This window comes from Loxodonta africana, chromosome 1 (genome assembly GCF_030014295.1).
Source record: "Loxodonta africana isolate mLoxAfr1 chromosome 1, mLoxAfr1.hap2, whole genome shotgun sequence".
Classification (NCBI taxonomy): domain Eukaryota; kingdom Metazoa; phylum Chordata; class Mammalia; order Proboscidea; family Elephantidae; genus Loxodonta; species Loxodonta africana.
In genome coordinates, this window is record NC_087342.1 from 140519522 (window position 1) to 140541134 (window position 21613).

The window sequence follows — 21613 nt, forward strand, 5'->3', positions numbered from 1 at the left end:
ACATTTGCTAAATTATTATTCTCGTTTTAAATACTCAAAGAGAGAAAAATGCATTCTTAAACATTTCTCTCTAAGTTTGAAAAGTAAGCTATTTTCTTTCCATAAAAATCCACTTGCTAATTCTGTAAAAATACCACATGTAGCTGTGGAACACGGGATATGAATTACTGTCCTGGCTTCACCAATAAACAGCTATGTATCTTGGAGGGCTGCTTAATCTTAAGCCTCAGTTCAACATCGGTAAAATGAGTGAGTTGGCCCATAGTCTCATGTCTGTTTCATATTTTCTTTTCCATATGGGTACGTTGACATTTTTCTTTTGTCTTTGGTGTTTTGATGTTTCACCCTTATTCTTGTTGTTGTTAGGTGCCATCCAGTCGGTTCCAACTCATAGCAACCCTATGCACAACAGCTGCAGTTGTATATTGACAGGGAACTGCCAGAAATTCAGGCTGGTTTCAGAAGAGGACGTGGAACCAGGGATATCATTGCTGATGTTGGATGGATCCTGGCTGAAAGCAGAGACTACCAGAAGGATATTTACCTGTGTTTTATTGACTATGCAAAGGCATTCGACTATGTGGGTCATGACAAACTATGGATAACATTGCTAAGAACGGGAATTCCAGAACACTTAATTGTGCTCATGAGGAACCTTTATATAGATCAAGAGGCAGTTGTTCGGACAGAACAAGGGGATACTGATTGGTTTAAAGTCAGGAAAGGCGTGCATCAAGGTTGTATTCTTTCACCATACCTATTTATCTGTATGCTGAACAAATAATACGAGAAGCTGGACTATATGAAGAAGAACGGGGCATCAGGATTGGAGGAAGACTCATTAACAACCTGTGTTATGCAGATGACACAACCTTGCTTGCTGAAAGTGAAGAGGACTTGAAGCACTTACTAATAAAAGATCAAAGACCACAGCCTCCAGTATGGATTACACTTCAACATAAAGAAAACAAAAATCCTCACAACTGGACCAATGAGCAACATCATGATAAATGGACAAAAGATTGACGTTGTCAAGGATTTCATTTTACTTGGATCCACAATCAACAGCCACGGAAGCAGCAGTCAAGAAATCAAAAGACGCATTGCATTGGCCAAATCTGCTGCAAAGGACCTCTTCAAAGTGTTGAAGAGCAAAGATGTCACCCTGAAGACTAAGGTGCGCCTGACCCAAGCCATGGTATTTTCAATGGCATCATATGCATGTGAAAGCTGGACAGTGAATAAGGAAGACCGAAGAAGTGAGTTGTGATGTTGGCGAAGAATATTATTCATACCATGGACTGCCAAAAGAATGAACAAATCTGTCTTGGAAGAAGTACAGCCAGAATGCTCCTTAGAGGCAAGGATGGTAAGACTGCGTCTTACATACTTTAGACACGTTGTCAGGAGGGATCAGTCCCTGGAGAAGGACATCATGGTTGGCAGAGTACAGGGTCAGCAGAAAAGAGGAAGACCCTCAACAAGGTGGATTGACAGAGTGGCTGCAACAGTGAGCTCAAGCATAATAACAACTGTAAGGATGGTGCAGGACCGGGCAGTGTTTCATTCTGTTGTGTATAGGGTCGCTATGAGCTATACCCTTATTCTAGGTAAACATTTTTTCTTATATATTTTACTCGCGACTCATGGTTTGGCAAATGTTTACCACCCCTGAAAATTCTCAGTTATTAGTTTCTTAAATATCGTTCCTATCTCATTCTCTCCCACTGGAACTTTTCATCTCTCAAATTAAAAAAACCCTTGCTGCTAAGTTGATTCCGACTCACAGAGACCTTGTGAGACAGAGCAGAACTGCCCCATACAGTTTCCAGGGAGTGCCTGGTGGATTCAAACTGCTGACCTTTTGGGTGGTAGCTGTAGCTCTTAACCACTACACCACCAGGGTGTGTTTCTTCTTTGTGTAAGGCATTCTATATAACTTCTTCATATGCTGGCAGTACTTCTCCCTTTAGAGAGCTAATCCAACTTTACTCAATGATTTTATATTTCATTTCAAGAAGCTCTGTTTATTTTAATATCTTTCTTCTCTCTCTCCCCAAATAAGGTTTTTTTTTCCTTGTTTCTTAATCCTTCATTTATCTTTTTAACCAAAATGACATACCAAAATTTAATTGGTAACATTTTTCCCTTTTTTTGGTGGTGCCTAAAATAGCAATCAGTGTATAATGGATGGTGTCTTAAGTTCGATGAAATACAGTATTTTACAATAATCTATTATCTCAAGTTTTAGAGAAAGAGGATGTTAATATTTCCATTGTTTCTTATATATGATGGATCATTCCCTCACGTAATTTGTGATTTCTTTTCATCATTAGGTTATCTCACGTAGGGACTTTTTTCCTCCCTGATGGAATCTTGTGCAGTCTTGATTTGTCAAGTATCTCTCTGGAGAAGTGTGCAGCATTCTTATATATAATTTTATTTTGCCTGGCACCCTACAGATATTACCCCATAAAGAGTCCTGCACCGTAAGGGTGGTGTAAACTTGGACTCTAAATCCATGCATAGTGCAAGCTTGGGAAGATTTTCCTCCTCTGTAACCAGAGCCTGTGGCAGATACACTCTTCCTTGTGGAAGGCATTATTCTATTCTTTTCATGAGGGTACAGTCCTAGTTTTGGAACTCCCTTCCTTACTATGGTTAAAGGCCTCACCTGTCTCTGCACAGTGTTAACCCTTGCACTGTAGAATCTAGACATTAAAGCTTATTTCTCTCTCTTCTGGGGAAAGGAAAGTCCAGAATACAAACACCAACATACACTGGATAAACTGTAACTTGTTTTTCATAAACAGAGTTGAGCAAGAAACAGGGAAATCTACAGGTTCCAAAAAAAGAACTGAAAATCAGAGCACTGCACCCATCAGCTCAAGTTTTTCTAGGTGTTTTTCGGAGGACAGGAATCTGAATCAGACCAGTTTATCACACTGCTGGAATTTTTAAAGACTTCCCTTCCATACTTATGATTTCATAAATCTTGTTTTTTTAAATGACAAGAAAAAAAGCCATTAAGTGAAAAGAAAAAAAGCCACTATACTTATCTACTAATGAAATTTCTCTGTTGTCATTATTTCAAGTTAAAACTGTAAAAAATATATTAAGTCAGATAATACCACATCTGGATCATGATTTTTTGTAGAACATTTAATTTTTATTTTTATTTGAAACCATGAAATGTTATTTGGACTGTATAACCTTTAACCTTTAATAACTGAATAAAGGAATGAAAAAATATCAAAAACACCAAATTAAATTTAGATTGCTATTACGGCATGCAAAACTAAATACTCAGAATTATGTGTACACAACAATTTTACCGTGTATTCCACAAAGATCATGAACAGGCATAAACTGAATACATATATAATAATGCCACCTTATATTTATATATAATGCTTTACAATTTAAAAACTATTTTTAGGTATTCTCATTTCATTTCTATAACCCTATAAAAAAGATTAAATAGGTACTGTTAGCCTTGTTTCCCAGATAATTGTCATAATAAATTCATGGAATTGATGTGAGGAAGGAAAGAAAAAAATTCTCAGAGGAGAAAACTAAGTGACTTGCCCAAAGCCAAACAACTGGTAAGAGGCAGAGCTAGGACCATAAACCAATTCTTTGGAGTCTTCAAGGTTCAGTCAGGGCTCTTTCCATTTTACCACAGAATTCACTTAAGGTGCCCTGTATAACTAAATGCCTTTGGATAATGAGAACATGTATGAAATAATCAATAAACACAGACAAAAATCACTTAAGTAGCAAACTGCCACGTATAAAATGTGTAGCAAACTGGCAGATGACGATAAAATTTTTTAAAAAATACTTACTGGATATTCAAGGAGATCTACTGGCTGGCGGAAAGGCTCAGAATCTTCACACTGAAATATGAGATTTAACAATTCTTGACATTGTTTCTTCCAAGCTTGAATATCACAAGATTGAGCTCTATTACGTAATCTTCTTCTAGGCTGATGATCCTGAAATAAAACATTTTCAAATATATTAGGAAAATAGCACTTAAACAATAAAATTTGTATTAATGAAGTTTTTGAGCATTAGGTAAAATCGCAATTCAACTGAAAGAAAATATCCACCTACTTCTGAAAAAGATCTGTAAATAATACTTAATCTGGCTTTAAAAGTACTAAGAGTAAAAAAAAAAAAAATGCTTTTAACACATTTTAATTCATATATATTAACACTTCTACTTGGCGAATCACTGAAGTAAAACAAAAACTTATTTACCTTCTTTTTTCGGGTAGAAGTTCCTGGCACATCAGCATCTTTCTCTTCTTCCTTTGAAGCAAGAATTTATCAGGTTCATAGAACATTCTAGATTTCATTATACTCTTTTAGTTACTTAGTTATAACAAAAAAATTCTGAACACCACTTTTTTAAAAAAAAGAGCTAACAGAATGACTTTCATAAAAACTTTTACCTGTAAAGTACAATGTGTAAATTTCTTTTGATATACAAAATACCAATTTAGCAATCATAAGGAAGTACTAAATACCTCAGAGTCAGACAACACTTTCTTCTTCATTGAATTGTAGAGTGGAATTATATTATAACAGGTCTGATCTCTAAATGACAAGAAAGAGGTGTTAGTATATAAGATTAGAACCATGTGATTATTCTTTAAAATCTGTTACTAAAACCAGATTTTAAGATAAAACGTGTGAAGCTGAAGGCTTTCACCAGTTGACTTCAATGGCTTATATACACACATTTGACCCAGTCTCGTCCAATAGAAACTTCCACTTTAACTTGATTAGTTCATTACTCCAAACCCAACTCTCACCTCCCAGTCTTTTGTTCAGGTCACTGTTATGCCTGTGTCTTCTATTCCTTGGTCTAGCTATTCCCTAAGCGACGGCTAATATACCTCCTCAATTGAGCATTCTTTGGCTAATCCAGAGTCCACGGGATCTCTGTCTTTAAAATCCAGGAGTGCTTTTATGTATCAGGGCTCTGTATTCTTTTTTTTTTTTTTTTTAAAACTCTAAGCAGAATTTTCCAGTCTCTTCAAACTGAATGATCTTTGTCTCTGTTCCAATTTAGCCACCAACCAACATGGCCATCACTTGGGTTGCTGCATATCCTTGGCTTCTTTTCCTAAACTCTCACTCCTTTTGAACCAGCTCTACTTTCATTATTTCTAATTCTTTTATTTTTTATCTATTCTTCTGCTTTCCTTTGATTCACTAACCTGACTCTCCGTTTACAACCATTTCAACAATACCCCTACAATTCCTCAGGTTTTTAAAGAGGCAGCATGGTGTAAGAGAAGTATCAATGATTATATTATCAACTACATGTACTGAGTGTTATCAATCAACCAAGTATACTTCTAATTTCTTTATATTGATTTCATTATAGTCCTCACACTAATCATCTTAAGTCCATACTATTTTTTATCTCCATTTTATAAAACATATTCAAATGTTCTCTCTGTCTTCCCTTCCCACTTCCTGCATTCTAGGATTCTATTATTCTTTATCTAATATTCTATGACACTGACCTTTTTGCAATGCCCAATTCTAGGTTATCTGTGTTATCAGTTTAATGTGCTTTTCATTTATTCTATTGAAGCTAGTTGGTTCTTCACCTCCTCCACCATAAAACAACTGATGTTCCCCTGATTTCCTAAGTAATATATAGCTACAGTTCCAAACCTGGTCTACTCTCTGGCCTGCTCTCCTTCAATCTTTGACAATGGTCTTGATTCCTCTTTTCTGAGAAAATTCAAGTCCCCCATTTGAGCTGCTTCAATTTTGATTCTTTCCACTGTAATATTTATTGTTCTTTACCTATTTTCTTTTCCTCCTGTCCCTCCTCTTCCCTTACTCCAGCCCCTGGTACTACCTTCCCTATTGTCTCTAGAATCTTTACTCCAGTGCTCTTCCCTCGGCCTCTATACCTTTATAAAGAAATAAGTAAGCACTCGGCTGCTAATCAAAAGGTTGGCCATTCAAACCTACCCACCTGCTCTACAGGAGAAAGACCTGGCCATCGGCTCCCATAAAAATTACTGCCTAGAAAACCCTACGGGCAAGTTCTACTTTTTCACATGGGGTTGCTGAGTTGGAATCAACTTGATGACATCCAACAACAACAACAACAACCTATATCCCTGATAACCACTTAATTTCAACTTTTTCTTCCTTCACACACAAACATACAAATATTAAAAAATACTATCCTATACTGATAAATTTTGTTCCTAATTACTCTAGTGAAACTGCTCTCCTCAAGGTCATCAATGATCTCCCACTTACCAAATCTAATGGTATTTGTGTGTGTGTGTTTTCAATTCATTGATTTCTGCTCCATTTGATTCTATTAACTGCTTTCTTGACTCCGTCCTCCCTTTTCCTTCCAAGTTTTTTTTCATATTTCCACCTTCTTTTCAATTCCTTTCTGCTTTCATTCTTAAATGGAGACATTCTGTAAAATTTTGTCTTTAGTCATCTTCTCTTGACACTATATCCTTTGCCCCGATGAAACTACACATATGTAAAGTTTTCATGTAAATGAATTCCAAAGTCCTATAATTTATCCTAACTCTGCTCCTGAACCTTCTACTATCACCTAATGTTCCACATGTCTAAACCTAATTGTCACTCCCCACTCTTTCTCCTTTTTCTGTTTTTTAAAAACAGCATTACCATTCTCACAGTAATAGGAATCTTTGTATTTTTCATCATTCCTTCTCTCCCCATTCTAATATACCCAATCAGTGGCCAAGTCCTATAAATTTTACCCTCAAAATCTCTTGGTATCTGCTCATTTCCAACATCCATAAATTAGCCCTCATCACCCAATACGTGTCAACTGCAGCAGCCCATCTACTATTTACACCTTTTGTCTCTTTCCTATCAATTAATGTTAGATACTGTAGTCCAAGTAATATTTTCAAGGCATACTGTATACCATATTATTCTCATGTTATAACACTTTCAACAGTCCCTTGCTCCCAGCTTGCATATTAAAGTCCAGTTCCTTGGATAGGCACTTAAGGCTCTCCATGATGTAAGCCAAACTCTTAGTTTACAGCATTGTATCCCCATTACTTTCCACTCATCAACTCTGTACTTTTCCCTTAACAAAACCCTTAACAATGGCTTCTCTTTTATCTAAACTCTCCTGAATCCATCAATGTCTACCTTGTCTAAAAAGACTAATGTACTTCTCCCCTATTAGCTAAAAGTGACCCTATCTTCATCTAAACCTTCACGCAAACTCTCGTTACTTATCACAGCCTTCCTTATATTGAATTCTATTTATCCTATGAAATTGTATGAAGACATTAAAATACTGTGTTATTTCTATCTCCAAGTATCTATATTACATCATTCTGTATATATCTATTGCTTGGAATCTTGCAGAATAACAAACTTCAAAAAGTACAATAATTAAAATTTCAAGACATTTTGAAAACTGTCAGCCAAAATAGATTCTAACAAATTGTACACACCAAAAAAATGCCAGGTGGATTTATCTTCAGTGATATGCAATATAAATGCTTTAAATACTATATTAATCTGATATAAGACATTTCAAAATAATTATCTCACTAAAATATGAATTAACTGTATCATGATTCTAATTCATCTCTTTGAAAAAAATAAAAGTATATACAAATAGCCCTTATAAAATTACAGACTAAACCTTACTGTTAAAATAAAAGCTGTTGTAACCAAGTTACATAAACGGTCTTTAGAGGACAGTTAATGCCTGATTATCAGTTTTACTGAAGATACTTTACAAAAGCATTAGCAATAACAACCCCAAAAACATCCATAGACTTCTTTAAAGAATGAGAATGAAAGGCATTAAAATTTATCTTATTAATTTTGTTTGGTGCTTTTTAACATTGAAATTACTTCCATTCCTTAGCAAAAACACCAACTTACACCAGGAAAAGGGATCCTAAGATCATACTGATAAATGAGTATGAAGCTGGAGATGTTCAGAAAAAGAAAAAATCCTGAGTAATCCTTTTATGTAACAATGAAAGCTGATTAATATTCAAGATAAAATTATAAAAGATATTGTTATCTCTTATTAACCAGAAAAAAAAAAATTTATAAAATAGTAACATTAATATGGACTCAGAGCTGTATTTTGTACAAAATATGTGATTCACTTCTTTGGCTCGAATTCATTCTATGTCTACATAAAATCCATGAGGCAAGGAAGTAAAAGTGCTGCTGCCTTAGTAAGTTGTAGTTATCACTCCTGCTATGGGATCAAGGAATAAGGAAGTAAACTGGACTCTGAGGAAGGAAACTCTTGAAAGTTAAATTTAGTTTCCTGCAGAGGGTCGCTATGGAGTCGGAATCAATTTGACTGCAATGGGTTTGGTTTTTTGGTTTTAGCCAGACTACTTAAAAACCAGTCTATAAACCTGACAAGGACATTATAGCGTTAAGATGATAAGATTCTCAAATCAGAAGGCAGACATTCATTTACTGTTCAACCTTAGACAATTTAACCTCCATAAGCCTCAGTTTCCTCAACTGTAAATAGAAGATAATTACCTCTCCCACCCATAAAATTATGTGGTTTATAAGAGCTAATTTATGTAAAACAGTATGTGTAAATAAATGTTAACTACTATTATTTTGTCCAACATCTGGATTTAGAGAAGCACCCATGTTTCTGATGTTAACTATGACATACAACTTCTAATGAGTAAACGTTTACAACAGTAATGATTTCATAATATTAGCCACTGAACTTTTACTGCTTTAGATGTAGACATATGCTTCCTATTTTAAGTGGAACTGTGTTTATGTGATAACATGTGACAGTATATGTATCAAAAATGACTATTTACATTTTAAATTATTTTACACTTTAAAATATTGCTGGTAATTATTATAATTAAATACCAATGCCCCATAAACAAAAAGACTCACTTTATAAAATGTAGAAGAAGATCAGTGACAAATTTAGCAGATTTCACAATAGGGCTTCCAGGCTCATTGAATGTTCGGGTATTATGCTCTATATACCGCACTTCCCACATTAGGGAAGAAATCCGCCTTTAAAAAAAATACAGAAGTCTTAATCTCATTACATTTACAAATACATGCACATGATTTAAAACTGAGACACTCTGACTTTTCAAATTGTCTTAAATCAATCACGAATCTCACATTAAATATGTGTGTGTACACATATGGCCATTTTCAAAACAGTATGATCTATTTGTGCTAAGGACAAAAAAAGTAGCAACATTAACTATGTGTTTACACAGCAAATGCCTGGAATTAAGAAACACTGGACTATTAACAGTGCCTTCTTCTAGGCAGAAGAATGTCTATGGGGGGAGTGGCAGGAGAAGAGAAATGGAAGAGCTTTCAGTTTTTGCTTTACTATTTTTGTCAAGTATGTATCATTTTTGGTAACAAGAATATCTGACTTTTATATAAAAAGAAAGTTTTAATCAATATATTTCCAGTTTTCTAATGACATGTAAAAATGAACAGCTAATAGTCTGCTTATGAGATAAGAAAACATAAAAACATGGTTTGCATATATTACTTTACCAACAAACCCAATTAAATAAAAATTATTCCTGAACACCTAATTGATAATGATAAAAATAAATCTGGTGTTATTTTATTTCTGCAACTAAAGAAAAATCCAAATCCAATTTCTAAGAATATCACCCAATATGTAGCCCCACTTGAAATAATAAAGAATAAAACATTTGAACTCTTATGATTTGTGAATAGACATACATTATAATTTATTTTAAAAAATCATATAATTGTGGGTATAGAAGCACACAGAAAGGCTTAACAGATTTCAGATAGCATTTATAAGGCTCATTCTAATAATAGAATCACAGGTCTCTTCAGGTTACCATATAAAAAGCTGTGTAAAACAAGGCCATTAGATTAATAGCAACAGGGCAAAATGATAGTAGCACTTTAACAAGAAACTGAATTACAAGTATCATAGAGAAAAACAGAGTAAGCAGTGTGAAGCCAATAAGTGAAAGGAAGAGGGAAAAAAAAAAAACTTTAAACAGTAAAACAGCAAATGCAGACATCACTCTCTTAAATAAGAGCATAACTCAGTTTCACTACTACATTACCATGTTGGAAAACAGTTTCTAATTTATGTATTTTGTTGAAAAAGTATTTTCATAAATTGGTTGCAAAGCTAGGCTACTACTAAAAAGCCTATTTAAGTTATAATGTATCTGAAAATAGAGTACGCCTTAGCAGTTATCAGTGTTTCTCTGAGAATGTATATTTACAATGATAGTGGGAGAAGACAGCAGCTTATCTTTCTAGCTGTAGTCCAACAACTAGTGTATAGGAACAACGCTTTCTCTCTCATCCTCTATGTCTTGCTCCATTTCTGAAGCACCCAGTGTACCTCTTAAGGTTTAGCATTTTCAGGGTCTAGGGAGAAAGAGGGATATAGCTAAGAATTTCTTCTCTTCAGCTTCTAACAGGTAGTGTTTAAATAGATTTAAAGACGTATGCTTCAAGGGTAGAATGAGTAGGTGGTACATATCATAGGTGATTTCCTCCGTGTCTCTCTGCTTTTAATAAATACCAATGACATAACAGCAGGTGTACCTAGAAAGATCAGACAAATCATCAGAATCTGAAGTCTAATAGTTTTTTTTATTCCAGTGGTTCTCAAGCATGGGCGAGTTATCCCCTAAGAAGACATTTGGCAATGTCTGGAGACATTTTTGTTTGTCAAAACAAGGGGGCTGATATAAGACCACTATTATAAGAACTCAAGAAATAGTTTAAACAGAGAAGAAAATATTCTTTGATGGTTACGAGACAGGGAAGGGAGGGAGAGGGGTACTCACTAAATAGATAGTAGGTAAGAACTATTTTAGGTGAAGGCAAAGACAACACACAATACAGGAGAGGTCAGCACAACTGGACTAAACCAAAAGGAAAGAAATTTCCTGAATAAACCGAATGCTTCGAAGGCCAGAGTGGCAGGGGTTTGGGGACCATGGTTTCAGGGGACATCTGAATCAACTGGCACAATAAAATCTGTTAAGAAAACATTCTGCATCCCACCTCGGAGAGTGGCATCTGGGGTCTTAAATACTAGCATGTAGCCATCTAAGATGCATCAGTTGGTCTCAACCCACCTGGACCAAAGGAGAATGAAGAACACCAAAGACACAAGGTAATTATGAGCCCAAGAGACAGAAAGGGCCAGAGACTACATCAGCCTGAGATCAGAAGAACTAGATGGTGCCCGGCTACAACAGATGACTGCCCTGACAGGGAATGCAACAGAGAACCCTTGAGGGAGCAAGAGAGCAGTGGGATGCAGACCCCAAATTCTCATAAAAAGACCAGACTTAATGGCCTCACTGAGACTAGAGGGACACCAGTGGTCACAGTCCCCAGACCTTCTGTTACCCCCAGACAGGAGCCATTCTTAGAGCCAACTCTTCAGACAAGGGTTGGACTGGACAATGGGATAGAAAATGATGCTGGTGATGAATGAGCTTCTTGGATCAAGTAGACACATGAGACTATGTTGGCATCTCTTATCTGGAGGGGAGATGAGAAGGCAGAGGGGGTCAGAAGCCGGCGGAATGGACACGAAAAGATAGAGTGGAGGGAAGGAGTGTGCTGTCTCATTAGGGAGAGAGCAATTAGGAGTATTAAAAAAAAAAAAAAAAATTTTTTTTTTTTTTTTTTTTTTTAGCAAGGTATATACAAATTTTTGTATGAGAGACTGAATTGGTAAACTCACTTAAAGCACAATAAAAATTAAAAAGGGGGGAGCTGCTACTGGCGTCTAGTGAGTTGAGGCGAGGGATGTTGCACGTGACAACTCCTCACAACAAAGAATCTTCTGGCCCCAAATGTTAGTACTGCTGCTGTTGAGAAATGCTGCTTTAGTCAGCAAAGAATAAAAATGTTTTCACTGGTACTATATTGTAATTATAATTTAAATAACAGGAAGAGCCAGAAGAACATTTTATATAGAAGAAAAAAAAAAAAAAAAACTAAAAAATATGCATTGAAAAGTTCCCTGAGTTAGGAAGTTTTAATGCAATATTATTTAAAATGTTAATCTGCTAAGCAAAAGTCACATAAGAAAAATGAAAACTAAAAGTACGGTTTCATTATGTGGAAATTGTACATGTAAACTCATTTTTGACAAAACATTTTAAGCAATAACCTACAAAACTTGTCCAAGATTAAGAACTTCATGTTTATCAAAATTGTGAATGACAGGAAAATTCAAATTAAGTGAAATTTATGCCTACTTTTTAACTCTAGTTCTATTTCAGTTATGAAAAATGAAAGTCATTCTATGAAAAATATAATTAGAAAAATTCAGAACATTTTTTCCTAAGTATTCTTAAGATGAATAAAAAGAATACATATTTTTTTATGTTACTCTAAGAAAAATCCATGTTTTAATGTGGTATCTAGAAGAAAATTAAATGCTTAAAAAAAAAACAATATGAAGACAGCATCAAATCATACTAGTAGTTAGTGAAAAACAGTACCTAGAAATACAGACCAGCATCAAAGAGAACTTGTTAGAAATGTAGAATCTTTGGTCCCACTTCAAACCTACTGAACCAAATTCTGCATTTTAGCAAGATCCTGAGGCAATTCAGAAACGTATTAAAATTTGAGAAACACTACTAAAGAAGATCAGTAATTGGGTGAAAGGTCATTTAATTTTTCTTTGGTAGTAGTCACATTAACTGGTTCTAACCTGTAAAACCTGTTTTCCAGTCTTTGTTTAATTGTACTTAGATCCGTTGGATATGCCACTACAGTGCAGTACATGGGATAGGCTTGCAGATCCACAGGGGCCACAAATGCAGAAGCAATATCTAAAACAAATGAATGAATGGGTGAACTTTTCAGTGCTTAAAATAATTCGAGAAGAATTCTGCTTTCATTCAAACCCAAGAGGTTCGAATGCATGCAGCCATTTAGTCTGCTCCTGTCTTTTTGCAGAAGATTCATACAGTTTAGCTAACATGAAGACGACTCCTACTTTTTATTATGGCTATATTTACATTGTAAAATTCTAAGGATATTTATTGATATTCAATAGATTCAGTAGGAGAAACAGATGACTGATGATATATACATGTAACCTACTGGAACATACATGTACATTTCCATAATTAATACCTGGCCATCCCTGAAACTATATATTATGATGCTTTTGACAAAGCTGTTCTATCATTAACACTATAATAACACACTGTCTTCATATGTAGCCTCTGACTTTCACAAAGCCTTATCTCATCTTCACAATATTATTCTGAGGAATATTAAGCAAGCAGGAGGAAACTGATCCACTTAAAATAGCTCAATGGCACTGACCTAACGGCACACAGTAAACTGGTTGAGCGAAAACTACTTATTATCACTCCTTCATATACAGAACTATTTTATATCCTAAATACTGCTGAAATTTTAAAATTGTATTTCTAAAAAGGTTATTTTTATAAAGTGTTTAGAACCGTATAAAGGGCTTCAGATGAGAATATAATCCAATATGTATCTCCAGTATCTTCTGCTCTTCTTACTTATATTAATTTCTTTTAGTAACTGATTCCTTACTAACATAGTAGGCTGCTGCAAATCACACTACACCAGCCTAGAGTTACTTTGAAAACCTAGATTTCTGAGAATCAAGGTTTATGTGTTGATTTTTTTTAATGAAGCAAAGCAGTTCATAAGCCTCTTTTTATTCCCCTTAAAAAGATTCTCTTGGTGTATATGTATACGAAGTTGAGGTGAAAACCAGCACAACCATTCGTACAGTTACAATTCAGCTCCTCCAATTCTCATCATGTTAGTGTGAAATATGTCAACAGTTTTCACACTGGGTTCTCCAGACTTTTCAGAGGTACTGCTGGCATTTCTGGGATACCCTCACGCCAAAATTTAACTAAAGTAACCCTGTTTACAACTGTATTAGATACTGGAGTTCTGTGTAAAACCTCATTCAAAAAATGATTCCATTTAAAACCACTGACATATTATGAAAAAAGTTTGACTTGTCTGCATAAGCACCTCAAATTGTAATTGAGATACCTTATTTTTCCTTTCCCATTTTCTTTTTGCCAGGTTCTTCTATATCCATGTGTTACTGTTACTTACCTAGTGTCATCAATTGGTTTATTCCTCCAACTATTCTTTCACATTCTTCATCCCTGGGATTGGAACCCCATTCTCCATCGAGAGGTTTATAGATTAACGATCTGCATTCAACATCAGTTAAAGGAACACTGGTACCTAGTTCTTCAGGAAATACAGCTGAAATACACAGAAACAGAAGCAGAGCAGTGAAAATATGTGGCCATTTATTGATTTTTAGGTCACCTTTAAAAAGAATATTGTCACAAAGCTAAAAGTATAATTTTCTAAAAATGTGGTAAGTATATTCTTAAACTATTTTTTATAAAGATATTAACCTTATAATCTATAGATGATCATTATTGCTTCAAAATTATATTGAAAGTTTGTTCTACAATCAAGGTGCAGATAAAGGAGAAAGCATCTGTATAATATGACGCAAATTTCAAAGTTTACAGAGTCATTATGAAATATATACAAGGGACAATAAAAGTGGTATTTTCCTGGATTATTTCAATCAAGTCTCAGTGTTTTTTATGTAAGAACAGAGAGAATTATGAATACTGAGAGATAACTCTTATGCTTGCTGCTATTAAGTGACGAAGGTATGCTTTCTCTATGCCTAAATCTTTTAACATTTTAGCTAAGGGCATCATTAGAGAATGGTAGTGCCATAAAATCTACAAATGTGCCAGCTTATTTTTCCTGTGAACTAGGATTAATCAGAGAAACGGTGGGAAATGTGCCACTATCTGTATATAATCAAAATTCTTCCGCTTCACAAACTGTAATTAATCTCTATGTATGTATTTATATCCAAACAGAACAAAAGCCACCATCTTCCCCACACAGATATATTTAGGGAGGAAATGAACAGTATAATTAATATTACTAATTCACATATATCTTTGAATGAATTGGTGATATTAATGCAAAGGCATTATAACACTGATTAGCTTCATTTTCTCTCATATTCACAACAGTCCATTGTGACTTCAAATTCAAACTTTTTCAAAGGAAAGAAATAAGACCTGAAGATAAACAATGTAACGTGGTTACAACTTGCATGACATTTTTATAGTTTCCAATAGCTGTCATTTTGCACTGAGATAAAAAACACATTATTGGTGTTAAATTCTAAAAGTGATAATTTCTGCAAAGTAAGAACTAGTAGTATCAGCATAACCATTTATTCTCTCATTTAAAAGGTTTACTAGACTGTGGGTTTACTTTTTTTTAGCAGTTATCTTTTATCTATTTAAGTTACAATAACTACTGTTCAACTACATTTAGTTGCTACAAGTTGTTACAAGTCAGATGTTATCTTTTTTCTTTTTTCAATTTTTATTATTTGATTTCTTATATCGTTAAAAATCAAACAGAATAATGACCAAGATAATTAGTAGAAGTCCTCAAAATCCTACCAGCTATAAAAAACTTTACTAATAATCTAAAATGTATCCTTTCAAACCTTTGTATAAATGCAACTGTGCGTGTGTTGTATTTCTAAAAATATTAAACAAAAATGGGCCTTGAAGTGGAAATAAAATGCGACCTCCAGGCTTCTGCCACAGTGACCTTAAAGATGTCACATTCACTACTTATGTCTAAACTCCCAAATCCTGAGACGGGGTTAGAACGTATGCAAGATGGATTATTAATTATATCTTTTCATGTGTCAGGCTCCATAATAAGCACTTTACACACATGGTATCATTTAATCCTCACAGGGACCGTATAAAGAAGATACTACTTTACATCATTTCAAAGGCTGGGTCCTAAGAATCTGGGGTTGTGAGGATTGAAGAAACTTGCCAAGTCACATAGATAGAAAATGGCAGAGCCAGGATATGAACCTATGTTTTTCTGGTTAAAAGCCTGAACTCTTGATCATTATGTTAATCTAAGTACTCTGCTAGAGTTACAAAAATTTCTTTTTCCCCAAGTGCTCACATTATAGGGGTGAAGAATTATTAATAAAACACTTTCATAGTTTGCTGTAATTAATTTCTATCTTCCCTGTTAGACTAACGGGGTGGATTATATCTATACTGTTCACTGCCACATCTCCCCACCTCTGGGGTAAATAGATGTGCAATAAATATTTGAAGAATGAACATTTTCTACTTTATCTTCATAATAACCCTTTGTGGTAGCAAGTGAGCAAATCAGATTTCTTAAGAAGTTAATTCTACAAAGTAGACCCAAAAAGCATAATATACACTTACCATTATTAGGTATAAGCTCCATATCCCAAGGACTCATCTTTTCAGTATCTCCATTGTCCCAGCTTAAAGGGGGAAAGAAAAATCCTTATATTAAAAAACTAAATATTTTACTGAAATTTTCATAAACTCACATTATAAAAATAATTTCTTCAGTATTTAAGACCATGTCTTTGTTATTTTATTAACATACAGAAAAAAAATTCAAAGCTAAGCAGTCTGAACTAAAACACAACAAATACTTCCTTACCAAACATTATAGCACTGAAATAAACTGTCGGGGTACTCAGGTTGAAGAGGTTCCTGGCTTTCAATTGTTCCAAACCACCAGGCATCATCTATGACTGATCTGAAGCGGTCACCTAGACAAGAACAAATGCCATTTCATTACTCTGAAATCTATCGCTGCTGTTGTTATTGCTTTTTCCCAAAGTATACCTTTAAAATATGTAAACTGCTTGTATGATTTCAGAAAATATATACAATGTGATCCACACATTAAAAATAAAAAAGAGAAACACAAAATTGAGGAATAAACATTTGAAGTGTCAAGTGACTTGCCAGTTTCCAGTTCCACTTGTTAGTTATACTAGTGTATGAAGAAATTCACTTTCACCTAAGCTTTTTTCTATTACCAATCTAGCATTTTAAATTCACCGTTAGCCCTATCCTCAAACTTTCGACTTAAAAATAAATTTTAGATAATTTCTGCTCAACAATATATTTATACCCTATCTTTATTTTCCATAGGCAAGCTCCCACAACTAACAATCAAGACTACAGCCTAGAAACAAAAATAAAACAACCACAAAAATATCAGACCTGCCTTCCTTCATCCCAATTATCCCTAAGTTTTAACACTCATATATATACTCACTCCCTTTTCGGTAAAAAACAAAAATATAAAATAACTACAGTTAGTCCCCAACTTAGTACATACTCGAGTTATGACGAACCACACTTATGACCTTTTTTTTTTTAACATCGTATCATTAGTGATATGTACTACAAACAACGTTGCAGCACATAATTTGCTAATGTTATCATTCTCAGATGTTCACTTGCAGACGTTCAATGTTACGATTTACTGTTCAAAACAATGCCGTATAGCAGGCTATGAAAACTACAAAAGTATTCAACTTATGTCAGAACCAACTTAAAACAGAGTCGTCGGAACAGAACCCTGCCGTTAAGTCGGGGACTAGCTATAATTACAGTAAAAAAGATGGCATTCCTCGTGTCTATTTCCTTACCCAACTGCCATCAGCTGTTTTCGTATTACTGAAACTGCTTTCTCCAAAGACCCTAATAAGCTACAACAGCTATAGCCTTTTCTTATTCTAAATTTCTCAGCTTCTTTCCGTGTCACATGAACACTGTAAGCCACTCTCTACCTTTTTACAATGCTTTCCTTCCTTGGCTTTTATAGTGCTTTTTCTCCTGACTAGCTGAGGTTAGATCTGAAAGACTTAGGTTCTATTAAAGTATCTGAGTGGCAGGGTTGAGAAGAGAGTGTTATGTTGTGGGGTTGTTAACCAATGCCATAAAACACGTGTCCTTACTGTTTAATGAGAAACTAGTTTGTTCTATAAACCTTCACCTAAAGTACAATAAAAAAATAAAATATCTGAGTGACTCTGAACAAATTAATTGGTTGTTTTAGAGCTTCATTTTCCTCATTTGTAAAATAGGGTACTCTACAGTTTTAAACACAGTTATTAAAAAATGAGTCAACCTATTAACTACCTCTATTAACTCGTCTCAGTTTTATTTTCAAATTCATAAAGTATTTGACTTACGTCAGAACCAATTTATATCAGAACCAAGCAAGGAATAGAGCGTACCATGGTGCAATATGCTACACGGGCGTAGCTACAGCTGCTAGCTAAAAGGTCAGCAGTTCAAATCCACCAGCCGCTCCTTGGAAACTCTATGGGGCAGTTCTACTCTGTCCTATAGGGTAGCTACGAGTCAGAATCAACTCAACAGCAACAGCTTTGATTTTAGGCTGGTATTTAGAGTAAGCCTTAAAACATTTCTGGGGGCAGATGAAAGGAAAAAATACTACTAATATAATTTTAAATGGCACTTCACAAGCAGATGCATGGAACCTCAAAAATGAAAGACCGAATGTATGCTAACTTTAAAATAACCATTAACCTATTAATAAACAACAACAACAAAAAAGTACAATTAAGATCCAAATGAGAAAATTCCATTGTCCCATTTGAAGTACCTCTTTGATTTGTCCAATGTTTGCCACATTTCTTTTCCTAGGGTATTATCAGCTCAGTGAAGCCCCTGGGGTGGCACAAAGGGTTAAGGCTCCACTAACCGAAAGGTTGGTGGTTGAAATCCACCCAAAGACTCCTTAGAAGGCAAGCCTGACAACGTGCTTCTGAAAGGTCATAGCCTTGAAAACTCTATGGAGCAGCTGTACTCTGCACATGTGGGATTGCTGAGTAGGAACTGACTCGACAACAATTATCAGCTCACTTCTGGACTACCCTAACCTCTAATATTTGTTCCGTAGTTTACTGACACACTCATGTCTTTAAAAAAAAAATGATTTTAGCAAATAATTTAAAAAGTTCAACGTACCAAAAGCTTATAATAAAGAATATGAACACTTTCACCTTAGCTATTTTTCAAATTTACCTACAAATTTCTAAATTATACAATTCCTTTCTTGTATAATTTTGTTTCTCCTAAAATTAATAATGGCTTCATTTTTATGTTTGGTTTTCTCTGAATTTATGATTAAGCCTTTCCACATCCGCTAACAGTTCAAGCTGTAAAATACTCTTCAATATAATTTCTCACAAAGTCAAACTTCTTAGAATTTATCAGTTCCATTTTTTTTTCCAATAGACTTCCCTTTTGGATACTATGTTTCTGGACTGGTTGTTTCCTAGACTTGCTGGAAACTACCATCCTAAAACTTCTGTTGACTGTTACTTGGGAATTCTTTCTACTGCTTCCCTATTCTGGATTTCTTGTTTACTGGGATTATAGGGTCACTATGAGTCGGAATCGACTCGACAGCAGTGGGTTTGGTTTTTTTTGGGGGCGGAGGGGGTTCCATATCTTTCTCTTTCTTGGTCTACTCCCATATTTGGTGGAACATAATCTTTCAAAGCTTCCAGAGAAATGATACACAGGATGAAATTTTTCCGGTAACTCCTACAGCCCTAATTTTGATAAGCTTGCATTTCCCGAATTTCTTTTTTTAGAGCTCACATGTAAATTTCTAAGTTTAGCAAAACCAACCAAAGAAAGACAAATTGTCATGCCAATGCTTCCAAATGACACTGGAGGGATGGACTGGTAGATCAACTGATATGCTTTTTAAAATCATATATGCCATATACATATATACCTGACTCCAAGATGACAAACACTTTCCCTGTTTGAAATTTTTAAGAGAACTACTCTACTGAATAGCACATCCATCTATACATAATGTATCTTAAATGCCTGGAAATTTTAAAGATTTTAAAGTTTTCTTGGATCTTGTTTAAATACTTTATAAAGATTTGTAATAGGGTTACCCAATCAAAGAAAACTGTCAGTTTAGCATTAGCCTGGGCCAAAATTATTAAACATTTTGAATTGGAAGACTTATTTTGGCTTCTAATTTGGATTGTTTAAATATTTTTGAATATGTAAAACTTTAATTCAGCATGTAAAATAGCTAAAAGGAAACATTTAAAAGTTATCACAGTTACCAAATGTAAGAGAAAATATTTAAATATTTTTTACTCTTAAACTTTAAAAATACCTGACACACCATCTTATTTTGCTATTAACATTTTTACAAAAAAAGTCTCTGATTACCTTATTCTAAATTATGAAAAATAGTAAATTGTTTTCTTTGTAAATAAAAAATGACAAATCAAACACCTATGGCTCCTAAATAAATTACTTACCTATATTCCATCGCCTATATTTTGCATCATCAAATTGTTGTCTCAAGACTAGGAAATCAATAACATCAGGCATATCATGGTATCTAATTATAAACAGAAACAAATTTATTAGGCCAAATATCCCATAATATCTAAAACATGATTGAATTTATCTGAATCTTGAAAAAAAATCTACAGTACTAAAAAACCACTGCTTCTTTCAGCAGTCCTTACTTCATTGTAAATGATCCGCCAGTCAGTTTACCAGTATCGGGATCTAGAAAAGCAAGTTTAAGGCAGCAAAGGGTAGGCAATCCCACTTCATACTTTATGCCAACTATTTTCATCAGCTCTTGTTCCTGAGAAAGATACAGAAAATAAGAAACCATCTTTACAAAATAAAGTACTAAACATGATCAAGAAAAACATTTCCAGGTTTTAATCTCAGTTCACTGAGCTGTATACTTAGGATGTGTGCACTTTATTGTACGTAAGTTACACCTCAATTAAAAAGAAAGTGAAAGAAAACAAAAATAAGAAAACCTTTACTGACGTAAGAGTTTTCCAACACAATTGCAAAGACTTTTAAATAATTTTAAACTAGTAATAAATCTAGAAATACTTACCAAATTACAAATATGAAGGTTACCTTAAACATTGTTGTCTAATTCTTACTATATAACTGTTTTATACCCAAATTATAAAAAAAAGCTGTATCAGAGTATATAAATTCACTCAATTTTGTATTTCCTTGACTGAAAATTAAACACCATCTACTTCCCAGCACTGCTTCAATTTAAAAAGGTTATCTTCATAATTCAGTTTCTTATGGTAAAAACAGTAATACTCAAAACAATTTTCTCCATAATCCATAACTGCACCTTTTTGAACTATTAAAGAATAATAAATAGACACTATACCCGTAGTTCCATTTTATGCCATGGCTGCTTTTTGGGATTGATACTATAAATTTTATTTTTCCGGGCCATTTCAACATATGCTTCATGTCCTTGTCGGAAATAATAAACCTAAAAAGTAAATAAAGTCACAATTTAAAAACTGTGTTTCTTTTAACATAAGATGCAAAGTACCAGCTATAACTGTAAAGAGAGAATCTAATGTGCTTTAAGCTAAAAGAAATGATAATATTTTGATATTTTCTTCCTCCTTTCCTATAGTTGTCTAAGTCACTTAAGCATAATCGGAGTGTCCTAAATAACATATTTTCATTGATGTTGTGTCCTTGGTTTCACCATTTTATCCTTGGATCAAATAAGTTAGTCTATGTTGCATGAGAAAGTGTTATCTGCCGTCAAGTCAGCTCCAACTCACGGT

General features: G+C 34.3%; 1 protein-coding gene across 7 annotated transcripts in view; it reads right to left on the reverse strand.

Moving 5' to 3' along the window:
• PHIP (pleckstrin homology domain interacting protein) overlaps positions 1-21613 on the reverse strand; it is a 145949-nt gene that overhangs the window by 17506 nt on the left and 106830 nt on the right. For all 7 annotated transcript variants that reach the window (XM_064288234.1, XM_064288248.1, XM_064288240.1 and 4 more), the window contains 11 exons: positions 21199-21306; positions 20513-20637; positions 20300-20382; positions 16621-16732; positions 16374-16435; positions 14170-14325; positions 12764-12884; positions 8947-9072; positions 4536-4605; positions 4267-4317; positions 3849-3998 (listed from right to left, as the gene is read on the reverse strand). In XM_064288234.1, the coding sequence (XP_064144304.1) occupies positions 3849-3998; positions 4267-4317; positions 4536-4605; positions 8947-9072; positions 12764-12884; positions 14170-14325; positions 16374-16435; positions 16621-16732; positions 20300-20382; positions 20513-20637; positions 21199-21306 (1164 nt within the window). The remainder of the gene's footprint in view (positions 1-3848; positions 3999-4266; positions 4318-4535; positions 4606-8946; positions 9073-12763; positions 12885-14169; positions 14326-16373; positions 16436-16620; positions 16733-20299; positions 20383-20512; positions 20638-21198; positions 21307-21613) is intronic.